Raw genomic sequence first — 12,872 nt, forward strand, 5'->3', positions numbered from 1 at the left:
CCTCATTAACATAACAAAACAAAAAATTATTTCTAAGCAAGATCATATCTACAGGCGCAAGGGCCAGGGATTCAACCCATATTATTGGGAGGCACAATTCAATCCATAACAGAAGGATTCTAGAATATGTATTCAACCTTATGTGACACTCCTAAATAAATTCCCAAAGTGGTTATATCAATAAAAACTCCTTCCCGAAGTGTATAAGAGTTCCACTTACTCCATATGCTGACCAAAATTTGGCATTGCCTGTCATCATGATAGAGATCCCTATGTAGTGCAGATGCTTTGTGCTCAACTACTAACCTAAAGGTTGGTAGTTCAAATTCACCCAGTGTTACCATGAAAGAAAGGCCTGGCGATCTGTCTCTGGAAAGATGATAGCCGAAAAACCCTATGGAGTTGTTCTACTCTGTAATATATGGGGTTGCCATGAGTTGGAATCAACTCGATAGCAATGGGTTTGGTTTTTGTTTTTTTGATCTTTACGATATAAGTGATCCCAGTGCATTTGCAGTAGTACCTCGTTGTGGTTTTTAAATTATATTTCCTTGATATTAATAAGCTTGAGTACATTTTCATTTATTTAATATCCATTTGGATATTCTCTTTTGTGAAATGCCAATCCATGATTTTTGCCTATTAAAAATTGAGTTATTTCTCATTTTCCTACTGATGTACAGGATTTCCTTATATAATCTTTTCGTGAGCCATTTTTTGGATATAAACCAAAAACCAAATCCATTGCCACCAAGTGGATTCTGGCCCATAGTGACCCTAGAGGACAGAGGAAGACTGCCCTATAGGGTTTCCAAGAAGTAGCTGGTGGATTCAAACTGCTGACTTTTTGGTTGGCAGCCATATCATTTAACCACTGCAACACCAGGGCTCCTTTTTTTTTTTGGATATATGCATTGCAGATATCTCATTCCACTCTTTGTTTTGCCTTTTCACATTCTTAATATTGTCTTTGAATAAACAGAAATTCTTACTAGTTATTATCTAGCAATTTTACTATTTTACCTGTTGTATTTAGGTCTAGAATCCATGTGGAATTGATTTTTTAATATATTATGAAGTAGAGGTCAGTATTTATTTTCTGTTTTCCACATTTTTCACACAGATATACAAAGGCCATCTTTTCCCCACTACACCAGAGTATCAAATTTCTCATAAAAATCAAGTGACTATATATGTTTGAGTCCCTTTCGGGAATACCTGCTTTCCTCCATTGGTCATTTTATCTATTCTTTCACTCATAATACTCTGTGTGATGTGCTATAACTTTAAAATAAATTTTGATACAGGTATGTAATTTGTCTAGTGCTTTTATCCTTTGTTGAGATTGTCACCGTTATTCTTGTATATTTGCATTTTCATATTGGTTTAGAATCAGATTTCAAGTTTCCAAAAAAAATCAAGACACTCTCTGTAGATTTTTATTATGATACCATTGAACCTATGTAGTTAAATTTGATGAGAAATGAAATTTTTGTATTCTCTCAATAATATGTCTTGTATCTCTTTAAATAAAGTTATTCTTAGGAGTTTAATATCTTTATGCTATTGTAAATGATATTTAAAGTTGGGATTTCTATTTGTATATTGATAGCGTATATTTTATTTTATATATATATATATACCATCCAAATCCAAACCCACTGCCGTCAAGTCGATTCCGACTCATAGCGACCCTATAGGACAGAGTAGAACTGCCCCATAGAGTTTCCAAGGAGTGCCTGGCAGATTCGAACTGCTGACCTCTTGGTTAGCAGCCGTAGCACTTAACCACTACGCCACCAGGGTTTCCATGTATATATATATAGACTTGGTTTTCATAAGTCATTCTACCTTGAGATTTTGCAATAATTTGTATGTGCATGTTTTGGATATTTACATTTTACAATTTTATTGTGGAAAATAAAGAAATAATGACTTTAATTTCCTTCTTTCAAATGTTATATATTTTTTTGCCTTATAGCAAGAAAGAACCTATGATAAAAAAAAATGCATTTGTTTTTGTAGACACCATGCCTTCTACTGATTTCAGAACAAAGCTTGCAATATTTCATCAATAGTTATAAATATTTAGTGTAGACTATTTTGTAGATTCCCCATGTGTCTGTCAGTTTTGTCATACTGTGGGGGCTTGCATGTTGCTGTGATGCTAGAAGCTATGCCACCAGTATTCAGATACCAGCACAATCACCCATGGTGGACAGGTTCCATCTGAGCTTCTAGACTAAGACAGACTAGGAAGAAGGACCCGACAGTCTACTTCTGAAAGGAATTAGCCAGTGAAAACCTTATGAATAGCAGCAGAACACTGTCTGATATAGTGCCAGAAGCTGAGCCCTCCAGGTTGGAAGGCACTAAAAGGATGACTGGGTAAGAGCTCCCTCCTCAAAGCAGAGTCAGCCTTAATGACGTGGATGGAGTCAAGCTTTCAAGACCTTCATTTGCTGATATGGCAGGACTCAAAATGATTAAAAAAAGGCTGCAAATATCCATTAATAATTGGAACATGGAATGTGTGAAGTATGACTCTAGGAAAATTGGAAATGGTCAAAAATGAAATGGAACGCATACGCATTGATATCCTAGGCATTAATGAGCTGGCCATTTTGAATGGGACAATCATATGGTCTGTTATGCCAAGAATGACAACTTGAAGAGGAATGGCGTTGCATTCATCGTCAAAAATAACACTTCAAAATCTTCCCTGCAGCACAACTCTGTCAGTGATAGGATGATATCCATATGCCTACAAGGAAGACCAGTTAATACAACTATTATTCAAATTTATACACCAACCACTAAGGCCAAAGATGAGGAAATTGAAGATTTTTACCAACTTCTGCAGTCTGAAATTGATTGAACATGCAATCAGGATGCATTGATAGTTACTGGCAATTGAAATGCGAAAGTTGGCAACAAAGAAGAAGTTGGAAAATACGGCCTTGTTGATTGAAACAATGCTGGATCGCATGATAGAATTTTGCAAGACCAACGACTTCTTCATTGCAAATGCCTTTTTTTCAACAACATAACAGTGACTATACACGTGGACATCACCAGATGGGGTACACAGGAATCAAATTGACTGCATCTGTGGAAAGAGACGATGGAAAAGCTTGATATCATCAGGAACAGATCATCAATTGTTCATATGCTAGCTTAAGTTGAAACAGAAGAAAATTAGAAAAAGTCCACAAGAGCCAAAGTATGACCTTGAGTATATCTCAAGAATAGATCTGGCGGGCTGAACACTAATGACTGAAGACAAGATGAGTTGTGGAATGACATCAAAGACATCATACATGAAGGAAGTAAGAGGTAGTTAAAAAGACAGGAGAGAAATAAAAGACCAAAATGGATGCCAGAAGTGATTCTGAAACTTGCTCTTGAATGTCGAGTTTCTAAAGCAAAAAGAATAAATAATGAAGTAAAAGAATTGAACAGAAGATATCAAAAGGTAGCTCGAGAAGACAAAGTAAAGTATTATAATGACATGTGCAAAGAGCTGAAGATAGAAAACCAAAAGGGAAGAACATGCTCAGCATTTCTCAGGCCGAAAGAACTGAAGAAAAAATTCAAGCATCTAATTGCAGTAGTGAAGGATTCTATGGGGAAAATATTAAATGATGCAAGAAGCATCAAAAGAAGATGGAAGGAATACACAAGAGTCGTTATACCAAAAAGTATTTGTCGATATTCAACCATTTCAAGAGGTAGCATAGGATCAGGAAAAATGGTACTGAAGGAAGAAGTCCAAGCTGCACTGAAGGCAATGCCGAAAAACAAGGCTCCAGGAATTGACAGAATATCAATTGAGATGTTTCAACAAACAGATGCAGTGCTGGAAGAGTTCACTTGTCTATGCCAAGAAACTTGGAACACAGCTACCTGGCCAACTGACTGGAAGAGATCATATTTATGCCTACTCCCAACAAAGATGATCAAACTGAATGTGGGAATTATAGAACAATATCATTAATATCACACAAAAGTAAAATTTTGCCGAAGATCATTCAGAGGCAACTGCAGCAGTATATCAACAGGGAACTGCCAGAAATTCAGGCTGGATTTGGAAGGGGATGTGGAACTAGGGATATCATTGCTGTTGTCAGATAGATCTTAGCTGAAACAGAGAATAGCAGAAGGATGTTTACCTGTGTTTTATTGATGATGCAAAGGCATTTGACTGTGTGGATCACAAAAAATTATGGATAAAATTGCAGAGAATGGAAATTCCAGAACACTTAATTGTACTCATGAGGAACCTGTACATAGATCAATAGGCAGCCATTCGAGCAGAACAAGGGGATACTGTGTGGCTTAAAGTCAGGAAAGGTGTGTGTCAGGGTCGCATTCTTTCACCATATCTATTCAATCTGTATGCTGAAAAAATTATCCAAGAAGCTGTACTAGATGAAGAAGAACCAGGTATCAGCATTGGCTGGAGACTCATTAACAACCTGCGTTATATAGATGACACAACCTTGGTTGCTGAAAGTGAAGAGAGGACTTGAAGCAGTTACTGATGAAGATCAAGGACCACAGCCTTCAGTATGGGTTACACCTCAACATAAAGGAAACAAAAATCCTCGCAACTGAACCAATAAACAACACCTTGATAAATGGAGAAAAGATTGAAGTTGTCAAGGATTTCTCTTTACTTGCATCCATAATCAATACCAATGGAAGCAGTAGTCAAGAAATCAAAAGATGCATTGCATTGGGCAAATCTGCTGCAAAAGACCTCTTTAAAGTGTTGAAAAGCAAAGATGTCACCTTGAAGACGAAGGTGCGTCTGACCCAAGCCATGGTATTTTCAATTGCATCATATGCGTGTGAAAACTGGGCAATAAATAACCAAGACAAAAGAAGAATTGACACCTTTGAATTGTGGTGTTGGTGAAAAATATTGAATATTCCTTGTACTTCCAGAAGAAGGAACAAATCTGTCTTGGAAGAAGTACGACCAGAAATCTCCTTAGAAGCAAGGATGGCGAGACTACATCTTACATACTTTGGACATGTTATCAGGAGGGATCAGTTCTGGAGAACTACAACATGCTTGGTAAAGTACAGGGTCAGTGAAAAAGAGGAAGATCCTCAACCAGGTGGATTGACACAGTGGCTGCAACAATGGGCTCAAGTATAACATCGATTGTGGGCATAGCAGAGGACTGGGCAGTGTTTTGTTCTGTTGTACATAGGGCCACTATGAGTCGGAACCGACTTGACAGCACCTAACAACAACCACATTGTGTAGATGATCTTTATTAGGCTTTGGAAATTACTATCTCTTCTTAGATGGTAAGAGGTTATGTGTTATTCAGTTTTTTGAATTGTTTATGAGTATTTTTTTTTTTTTATGGGATTAGTCGGAGGCACATATGGGATATAGAAATTACCATGAGATCTTGGATTTAAGAGTCTGATATTGTTATAGGGTAGAATGTATTGGGTGTCTTCCTTGGGAAGGGGGTTAATATATTTTACACGTAGAAGTGAGCAAAGGAAATATTTAGACTAAGAGGACAGATTGTTGTAGCACTTAGCTTTTGCTGGATAACAAACCACAACAAAAACCATACATTTCTTCTTAATTCTGTATGAGACTCCCCCGTGAGTCTGTGTGAAAATTACGTGGTTGATTCTTCTGATCTGGGCCAGCATGGCTGGGGCTGTATGATCTCAGATGGCCTCTGGCTCAGTGTCAGCTAGGTCGATAAGGATGACTTTGCCATGTGTGTCTCATCATCCAACAGGGTAGCTTGTGCGTGTTCACATGGCAGTTGTTGCAGGATTCCCAGGAACAGCAAGAGAGCAAATTCCAGTGTGTGAATGCTTTATAATCCTTAGCCTACATTGTATTTGCTAATGTCTTAATCAGTCAAAAGAAGCCACACGACCAAGTCCAGATTCAAAGGGTGAAGAAATAGATTTCCCCTCTTGATGTCCATTACAAACAAGCATGCGTACATGGAAATAATTTGTGGTCCATTTTTAGAATATAAGTTCTATGCATGCCATATTTCCTCATATGTTGCTCACCCCTAAGCCCTTTCCAGTGTCCCTTCTTCCCTGATAACTCCATGAAAGCAACTCTTGACAGAGTCACCAATGATCTCCACATTACTGGTTCTGCAAAGTAAATGGCCTCCACCTAAGAAAGTTGAGATTTTAACCACTTAAGAAATCAGTAGACCTGATATGGATTTACTTTCTCCTTTGTTTGGCTGTTATAGGTCTTCTGTGATATCCATGGCCACTCCCAAAAGAAGAATGTGTTTCTTTATGGTTGTAGCATCAAAGAGACCTTGTGGCAAGTGGGGCGCCCTGTGAGCACATCTGCTGTCCTGGAGGATGTCAGCTACAGGGTAAGTCATTTGGAGAATGCCACCAGACATTTTGTGTTCATATTCTTGCCTTTGAGACCTGTGCTGTATGCACTTTTTTCCCCCTAAATAAACATTTTGATTATTTTAGCTGTAAGGTTGTAATACAAGCTTCCTTAAGACCAGAGAAAGAGGGTATTCATGGAAAATGCAGTTGGAGGCATGTGTTAGTTACCTCCCCATGTCTTTGTTGAGTAATGGCTTATTGTCTGGCTTTCCTGCATCTGTTTTCTATATGTTATGATATACTGCAAAGGATGTGAGAATTGGAGACAGGAAACCTTGTTTTAATGTCTGGCTTTACAATGATTAACTGTGTGACTATGAGTCAGTAGCATTCCCTCTCTGAACTACCATTTTGCCATCTGTAAAATGAGAATAGATCTTAAATAAATACGAGGGGAAGAACCAATTTATGGCATTAGACCATCCACACCCCTCTATTCAAGCATTCTATATAAAGCAGAGCAGTGATACACTGAACCTAATTCTATTTTTTCTAGGTTCTAGTGGTTTTTAGTGGTTAGAGCTCAACTATTCCTCCATTAAAAGAATATGAACTGTCTTAGTTATCTAGTGCTGCTATAACAGAAATAACGCAAGCGGGTGGCTTTAACAAGCAGAAATTTATTTTCTCACAGTTTAGGAGGCTAGACATCTGAATTCCGGGTGCTGGCTCTAGGGTAAGGCTTTCTTTCTCACTTGGCTCTAAAGGAAGTTCCTTGTCTCTTTTGAGCTTCTGCTTCTGGGCAGTCTTCATGTGGCTTGCCATCTCTCTTCCCTGTCTCTGCTTCGCTGCTTATTTAATCTCTTTTATACCTCAAAAGAGATTGACCCAAAACATACCCTACACTAATCTTGTGTCATTAACATAACAAGGATAATCCATCCCTGTAAATATGGCTTGGGGGCAGTGTCTGACCTCCTCCAACCCGAGAAGGGTCAAGGAGAACCGAGATCAACAGTGCAGAGATGGTTCCCATTAGGTGAAGGCCAAACAAGCCTCCTCTCTCTGCCATCTGGCACCAGCCGTCCCTCCCACAGCCCTCTCTACTTCTCTGCTGGGTTTGATAATTCATTGCAGTGGCCACACAGAACTCACAGACCATACTCACAGTTATGGGGTTTGTTAGGAAGTGTAACAGTTACAATTCAGGCTCAGGAATGCTCAGGATATAGTTCGTCCATCAGGATAGTCTCTTCCCAACTGTGCTCACAAGCATGCCTCTCCTTGGCCCTCAGTCTCTGCCCAAAGGCACTCAGCTATCTCTCTCTCTGGGCCAGGAGTCCCACCACACCTTCTCCTGCTGCCAGGTCTCTCCTTCCTTGGTGGTGGTGGGTTCTTCTCTTTACTCTGGAATTGGCCCTTTCTAAGGCACAACTGACCAATCCCCTTGGATTACCCTATCACACAGTCCCACCCAAACACCTGGGTGGGAGTTACAAGACCATGGCTAGAAAAGCCATACAAAAGTAATCAATCAGTAATTAATCACTCCACACTCCCTGAATGGGATTTTAACCAGAGGCATAGAGGTTAGCATTTACAGCACATATTTTTGGGGGACACAATCAGCCCATAAGAGGAACTTAAGAAGGGATAAAGAAGAAAGGCAGACTTCTTCCTCTCAGGATAAAGAAAACAAGCTATTGCTTACTGAGAATAAGGGAGAGGTAGAAGAAGCAGCATTGTTCAAACATGAAATGAAAACTGCCTTTGTTTCAAATTAATATAGAAAAATGAGAAAAATGATGATGGTACCAAAATGGCAGCAATAATAAAAAAAAAAACAGTTGCCACTGAATTGATTCCAACACGTGGCAATACCATGTGTTACAGAGTGGAATTGTACTCAGTAAGGTTTTTGAGGCTGTGACCTGTTGGAAGTGGATCACCAGGCCTTTCTTCCAGGGCTCCTCTGGGTAGGTCAAACTGTCAACACTTGTAGCAGTAGTGGAGCTGTTAACTGTTGTCACCACCCAGAGACAACTATGATGGTGTCTACCTCTTCTAAATTCCTTATTATACAGAAGAGGTCAATTTACTATGTGCAAAATAGCTTCATCCCCAGGGTTAAACGATAGTATTAAAAGAGGTTAAAAACCATCAAACTACTGTTTTAACTGGAAATGCCTCCCTTAATCCTAAGTTTTTCTGCACCCTTTTTTACTCATATCCATCAGAAACAAGGCTGCTGCTGATCGGTACAGATACTCCAAAGCTATTATAGCAGAATCAACAGCTTATCCTCCATGACCTGTTTGCTCTAAAGCTCAATCAGAGTAATGGTGATAAACCACAAGAAGCTTAACAGCTTCATCTTACTTAGGAAACTAGTTGACTAACTTTAAATGTTCATCTAGGCAGATAATGTTGACCTGTATAAAATTATCTTTCATGCAGGGTACATCTTAAACTAAAACATCGACATTATTCAATATTAAATAAAGAGTCAGCATGACTTTGACCTCTCTACAAGAGAAAATAACAATATTCATGGATAATTCCCAATACACAGGCAGAGATAATGAGAGACAGAACCTTAAGAATCTCCTGTATAAAGCTGACATGTAATGTGGGGCAGAGGGCAGGCACCACAGGGAATTACAGGGGGGATTCTAAACCTCTTTGTCTTAGTTTTAGTGTATGACTGATATTGTTTGATTAATAAATTCAAAAAATATTTTGAGGCCCAGTTTAGTGCCATGTAAGGTGACAGGCAATATCATCACAGAAGAAGAGTTGCCAGTCTCTGCCTGTGTGGATAAACACAATGGTATTTAATAGCATGAGTTCCTGTGTGGTACAGTTAAAATACTCAGCAGCTAATCAAAAGATTGGAGGTTGGAGTCCACCTAGAGGTGCCTTGAAAGAAAGGCCTGGTAATGTACTTCCAAAAAATCAGCTATTGAAAACCCTAAGGAGCACAGTTCTAGTCTGCCACACATGGGGTCACCATGCATCAGAATTGACTTGATGGTAACTGGTCCTGTTATTTTTGTTTAATAGCAAAGCTAATTAGGCAACCTATACACTGATATTCATCTACGTGGCCCCTTAATTTTAGATAAGTCACTTTCCAGAGCCTAAGTTTTCTCCTTTAAACCGCTTCCCTGAAATTAGGAAGTTTAAAAATTTTTTTATTTTTATTATTAAATTGTATTTGATATTCCAGGGTCCCTCAAAGGTGATTCATAGACTACAGTGAGATATGCGTAGGTAGCAAAGTGGGTAAGATTTCAGATCCATCCCTGACTTTCATCCTAAACAGCCTTCTTGATTTTTGAGTTGCTTTTTTTTTTGGATTTTACGTAATATGTAACTCCTTCTATTTCTGACATTCTAAGTCTAAGGTAAAACAGTGACCTAGAAATAATGATCTTGACATTGGTATCCTGCCTAAAAAAGTTTTTGCGTGCAAATGGATCTTGTCAGAATTGGAAAGGGCCACTCATTTTACAGATGGGGAAACTGAGAATCAAGGGAGTGGGTTTATGTAAATTAGGGTAATATTATAGTCACGATATTTGCTGGGAGTCAGCATCCTGAGAGACTGATTCCTACATCCAAATCTAAATTGGGATAATTCTGAATCTATTCATCTTATCATAGTTTTTTTTTGTCCTTTTGCATTGTATTGAAGAGACAATTATGTACTCTGTTATATTTCACATTCACTCCACAAGCATTTATTCAATCTAATTAAATCAACACTTACTGGCACTATATCTAGTTATGGAGGTGTAAACTGAAACAAAAACCAAACCTGTTGACGTCAAGTCAATTCCAATTTGTAGCAACCCTGTAACAACCCTATAAACACTCCATAAAATGTAAAATAAAATGGGAAAAATCACAAAAAGAAAACATTTTAGGACTCTGGAAATTGACCGAAGGCAGAAAACAAATTGGCAAATACTTATTCTTTTTAATTTTTTTTTAAATTTTGGTAAACATATATGTAACAAAATATTTGACATTTTAATAATCTTCACATGGACAGTTCAGTGACATTAATTATGTTCATCATGTTGTTAATATTGGAATGGATAAGTGTGATAGTTGAGAAGCATTTAGTGTTGAAAATTGTTATATCTTTAGTTAAGAATGGTAGGGTAGAGAGTGGAGGGAAGGAGTGTGCTGTCTCATTAGAGAGAGAACAACTAGGAGTATATTGCAAGGTGTATATAAATTTTTGTGTGAGAGACTGACTTGATTTGTAAACTTTCACTTAAAGCACAATACAAAAAGGAATGGTAGAAGACTGCCATCTTACTGACTGGGGCTTCTTTCACTCCTCCCCTCTGTGTGGTCATTGCAATATGCAAGCCTGGATAAGTACAGACATACACGTATATATAAGTTAAAATTTTAAAGAGGAGATCCTAGAAATAAGAGAGCCATAGGAGGACTTAGATAAGATCTCCACATACTCATGGCTTACGGGAAAATATGTGCCTGTGCAGGGGAGACCCAAGATAGTCCAGCAAAAGGTAAAAGCCAAAACGACTATAGAATTGGCCACAACTTTGAAGTGCTCCCTAACCCACATACAGACCAGATAACAAGTAGTGAAGCTTTATTGGACTCAAAGTGTTCAAGCACAACCTCAACCCAGATCATTGGCTAGACATGAAACTAAACAGACACTGGTGTAAATCCTTTAAATCCAAGCTGAATTTTTTTTAAAAATATTTTTTAGATGTGTAGACACATCAGTAGCCACATACTGTAGGAGAGGAAAAGGAGAAAGAGTCTTCAGATTAAGTCTAGGAAAGTGGCTAAAAAACAAAACAATAAAAAAAACAGAATCTAAAGTTGCTACAAAATATGAACTATCATGTCCACTTTTTGCCAAAAATTATAAGACATACAGGAATGTGTGATCCATGCTCAGGAGAAAAAAAAAAGCTGCTAGGAAATGACACTTAGCGGGCCAAAATGTTACATTTATCAGATAATGATGTCAAAGCAACTGTTCAAAGAATACAAGGAAACTGTGTTCAAAGGGTTCATGAAAAATATGATGACAGTGGCTCAACATACAGGGAATTTCCATAAACAACTAGAAACTGAAGAAAAAAAAGAGGTGGGGGTTCTAGAGTTAAAAAGTACAATAACAAAAGTGAAAAATTCAATGGTGGGATCATCAGCAGATTTAAGATGAAAGTAGAGTGAATCAGTGAACTGGGAAGTCAATTCAAAATAATTTAATTCAAAGAACAGAGAGACAAAAGATTGAAGAAAAATAAACAACCTCAGAGGCCTTTGGGATAGCATTGAGAGTATCAGTATACATAGGAGACCAAAAAAGAGAGGAAAAAGAAAAATGTGGATAAAATATTTGAAGAAATAATGACAGAAAAAGAAGACAATATAGGAGTGACAGAGGAAAAAACAGAGAGATACATAGAAAATGAATAGCAAAATGACATATGTGAATCCAATGACATTAATAATTACATTAAATATGAATGAATAAAGTACTTCATTGAAAGGCAGACATTGTCAGACCGGTTAAAAGAGCAAGAGCCAAATATATGATGTCTAGTTTAGAAGAGACACACTTTTGATCCAATAACACAAACAGTTTGAAAGTTGAAGAATAGAAAAGGATATTGTGCTAATAGTAATTATAAGAGAGATGAAGTGCCTATATTAATATAATAAAAAATAGACTTTAAAACAGGCAATATTACTAGAGCTAAGAGGAACAATTCATAATGCTAAGATGGATAGTTCATCAGGAAGATACAACAATTATAAATGTATGTGATTGCATATGCACCATGATACATGCAGCAAAAATTGACAGAATTGAAAGGAGAATTTTTTTTTAATGGACATAATAGTTGAATATTTTAATATTTCTTTCTCAGTAATCAATAGGACAACCATAAAGAAAATTACTAAGTATTGGAAATACCTGACATAACTGATAAATGCAGAACATTTCTTTCATCAACAGCAGAATACATGTTCTTTTCGAATACATATGAAAAATTCTCCAGGACAGACCATATGGTAGACTATAAAACAAGTCTCAATATATATTTTAAAGGACTGACAGTCAACGTAGCAAGTTACTATACAAAGTATGTTTATCTATCACAACATAAATAAATTATAAATCAACTTCTTTAAGAAACCTTGGATATATGTGAGTATTTGGAAATTGCACAGTTTACTTCAAAATAACTCATGAGTCTAAGAAGATGACAGAATATTAGAAAATATCTTGAACTTAATGAAAATAAAAACACAGTATATCAAAATTTATGAGACACAGCTATTAACAGTGCTCAGAGGGATATTTGTAGCTTTAAATGCTAGTATTAGAAAGGCAGACGCATCTAAAATCAATAATCTAAGCTTTCAGCTCTAAAAGCAAGAAAAAGGAGAGCAAATCAAACCCCAAGTAAATAGAATAAAGGAAAAACTGACAAAAAAGGTCAAATGGGAAA

At 37.2% G+C, this 12,872-nt stretch overlaps 1 protein-coding gene across 2 annotated transcripts in view; it reads left to right on the forward strand.

Annotated features, from left to right (window-relative positions):
• The window catches only part of AGBL1 (AGBL carboxypeptidase 1), a 968,506-nt gene that overhangs the window by 483,606 nt on the left and 472,028 nt on the right, over positions 1–12,872 (forward strand). For both annotated transcript variants that reach the window (XM_023552843.2, XM_064267104.1), the window contains exon 18: positions 6,258–6,389. In XM_023552843.2, the coding sequence (XP_023408611.2) occupies positions 6,258–6,389 (132 nt within the window). The remainder of the gene's footprint in view (positions 1–6,257; positions 6,390–12,872) is intronic.

Source organism: Loxodonta africana, chromosome 13, assembly GCF_030014295.1.
Source record: "Loxodonta africana isolate mLoxAfr1 chromosome 13, mLoxAfr1.hap2, whole genome shotgun sequence".
In the NCBI taxonomy this organism is placed as follows: domain Eukaryota; kingdom Metazoa; phylum Chordata; class Mammalia; order Proboscidea; family Elephantidae; genus Loxodonta; species Loxodonta africana.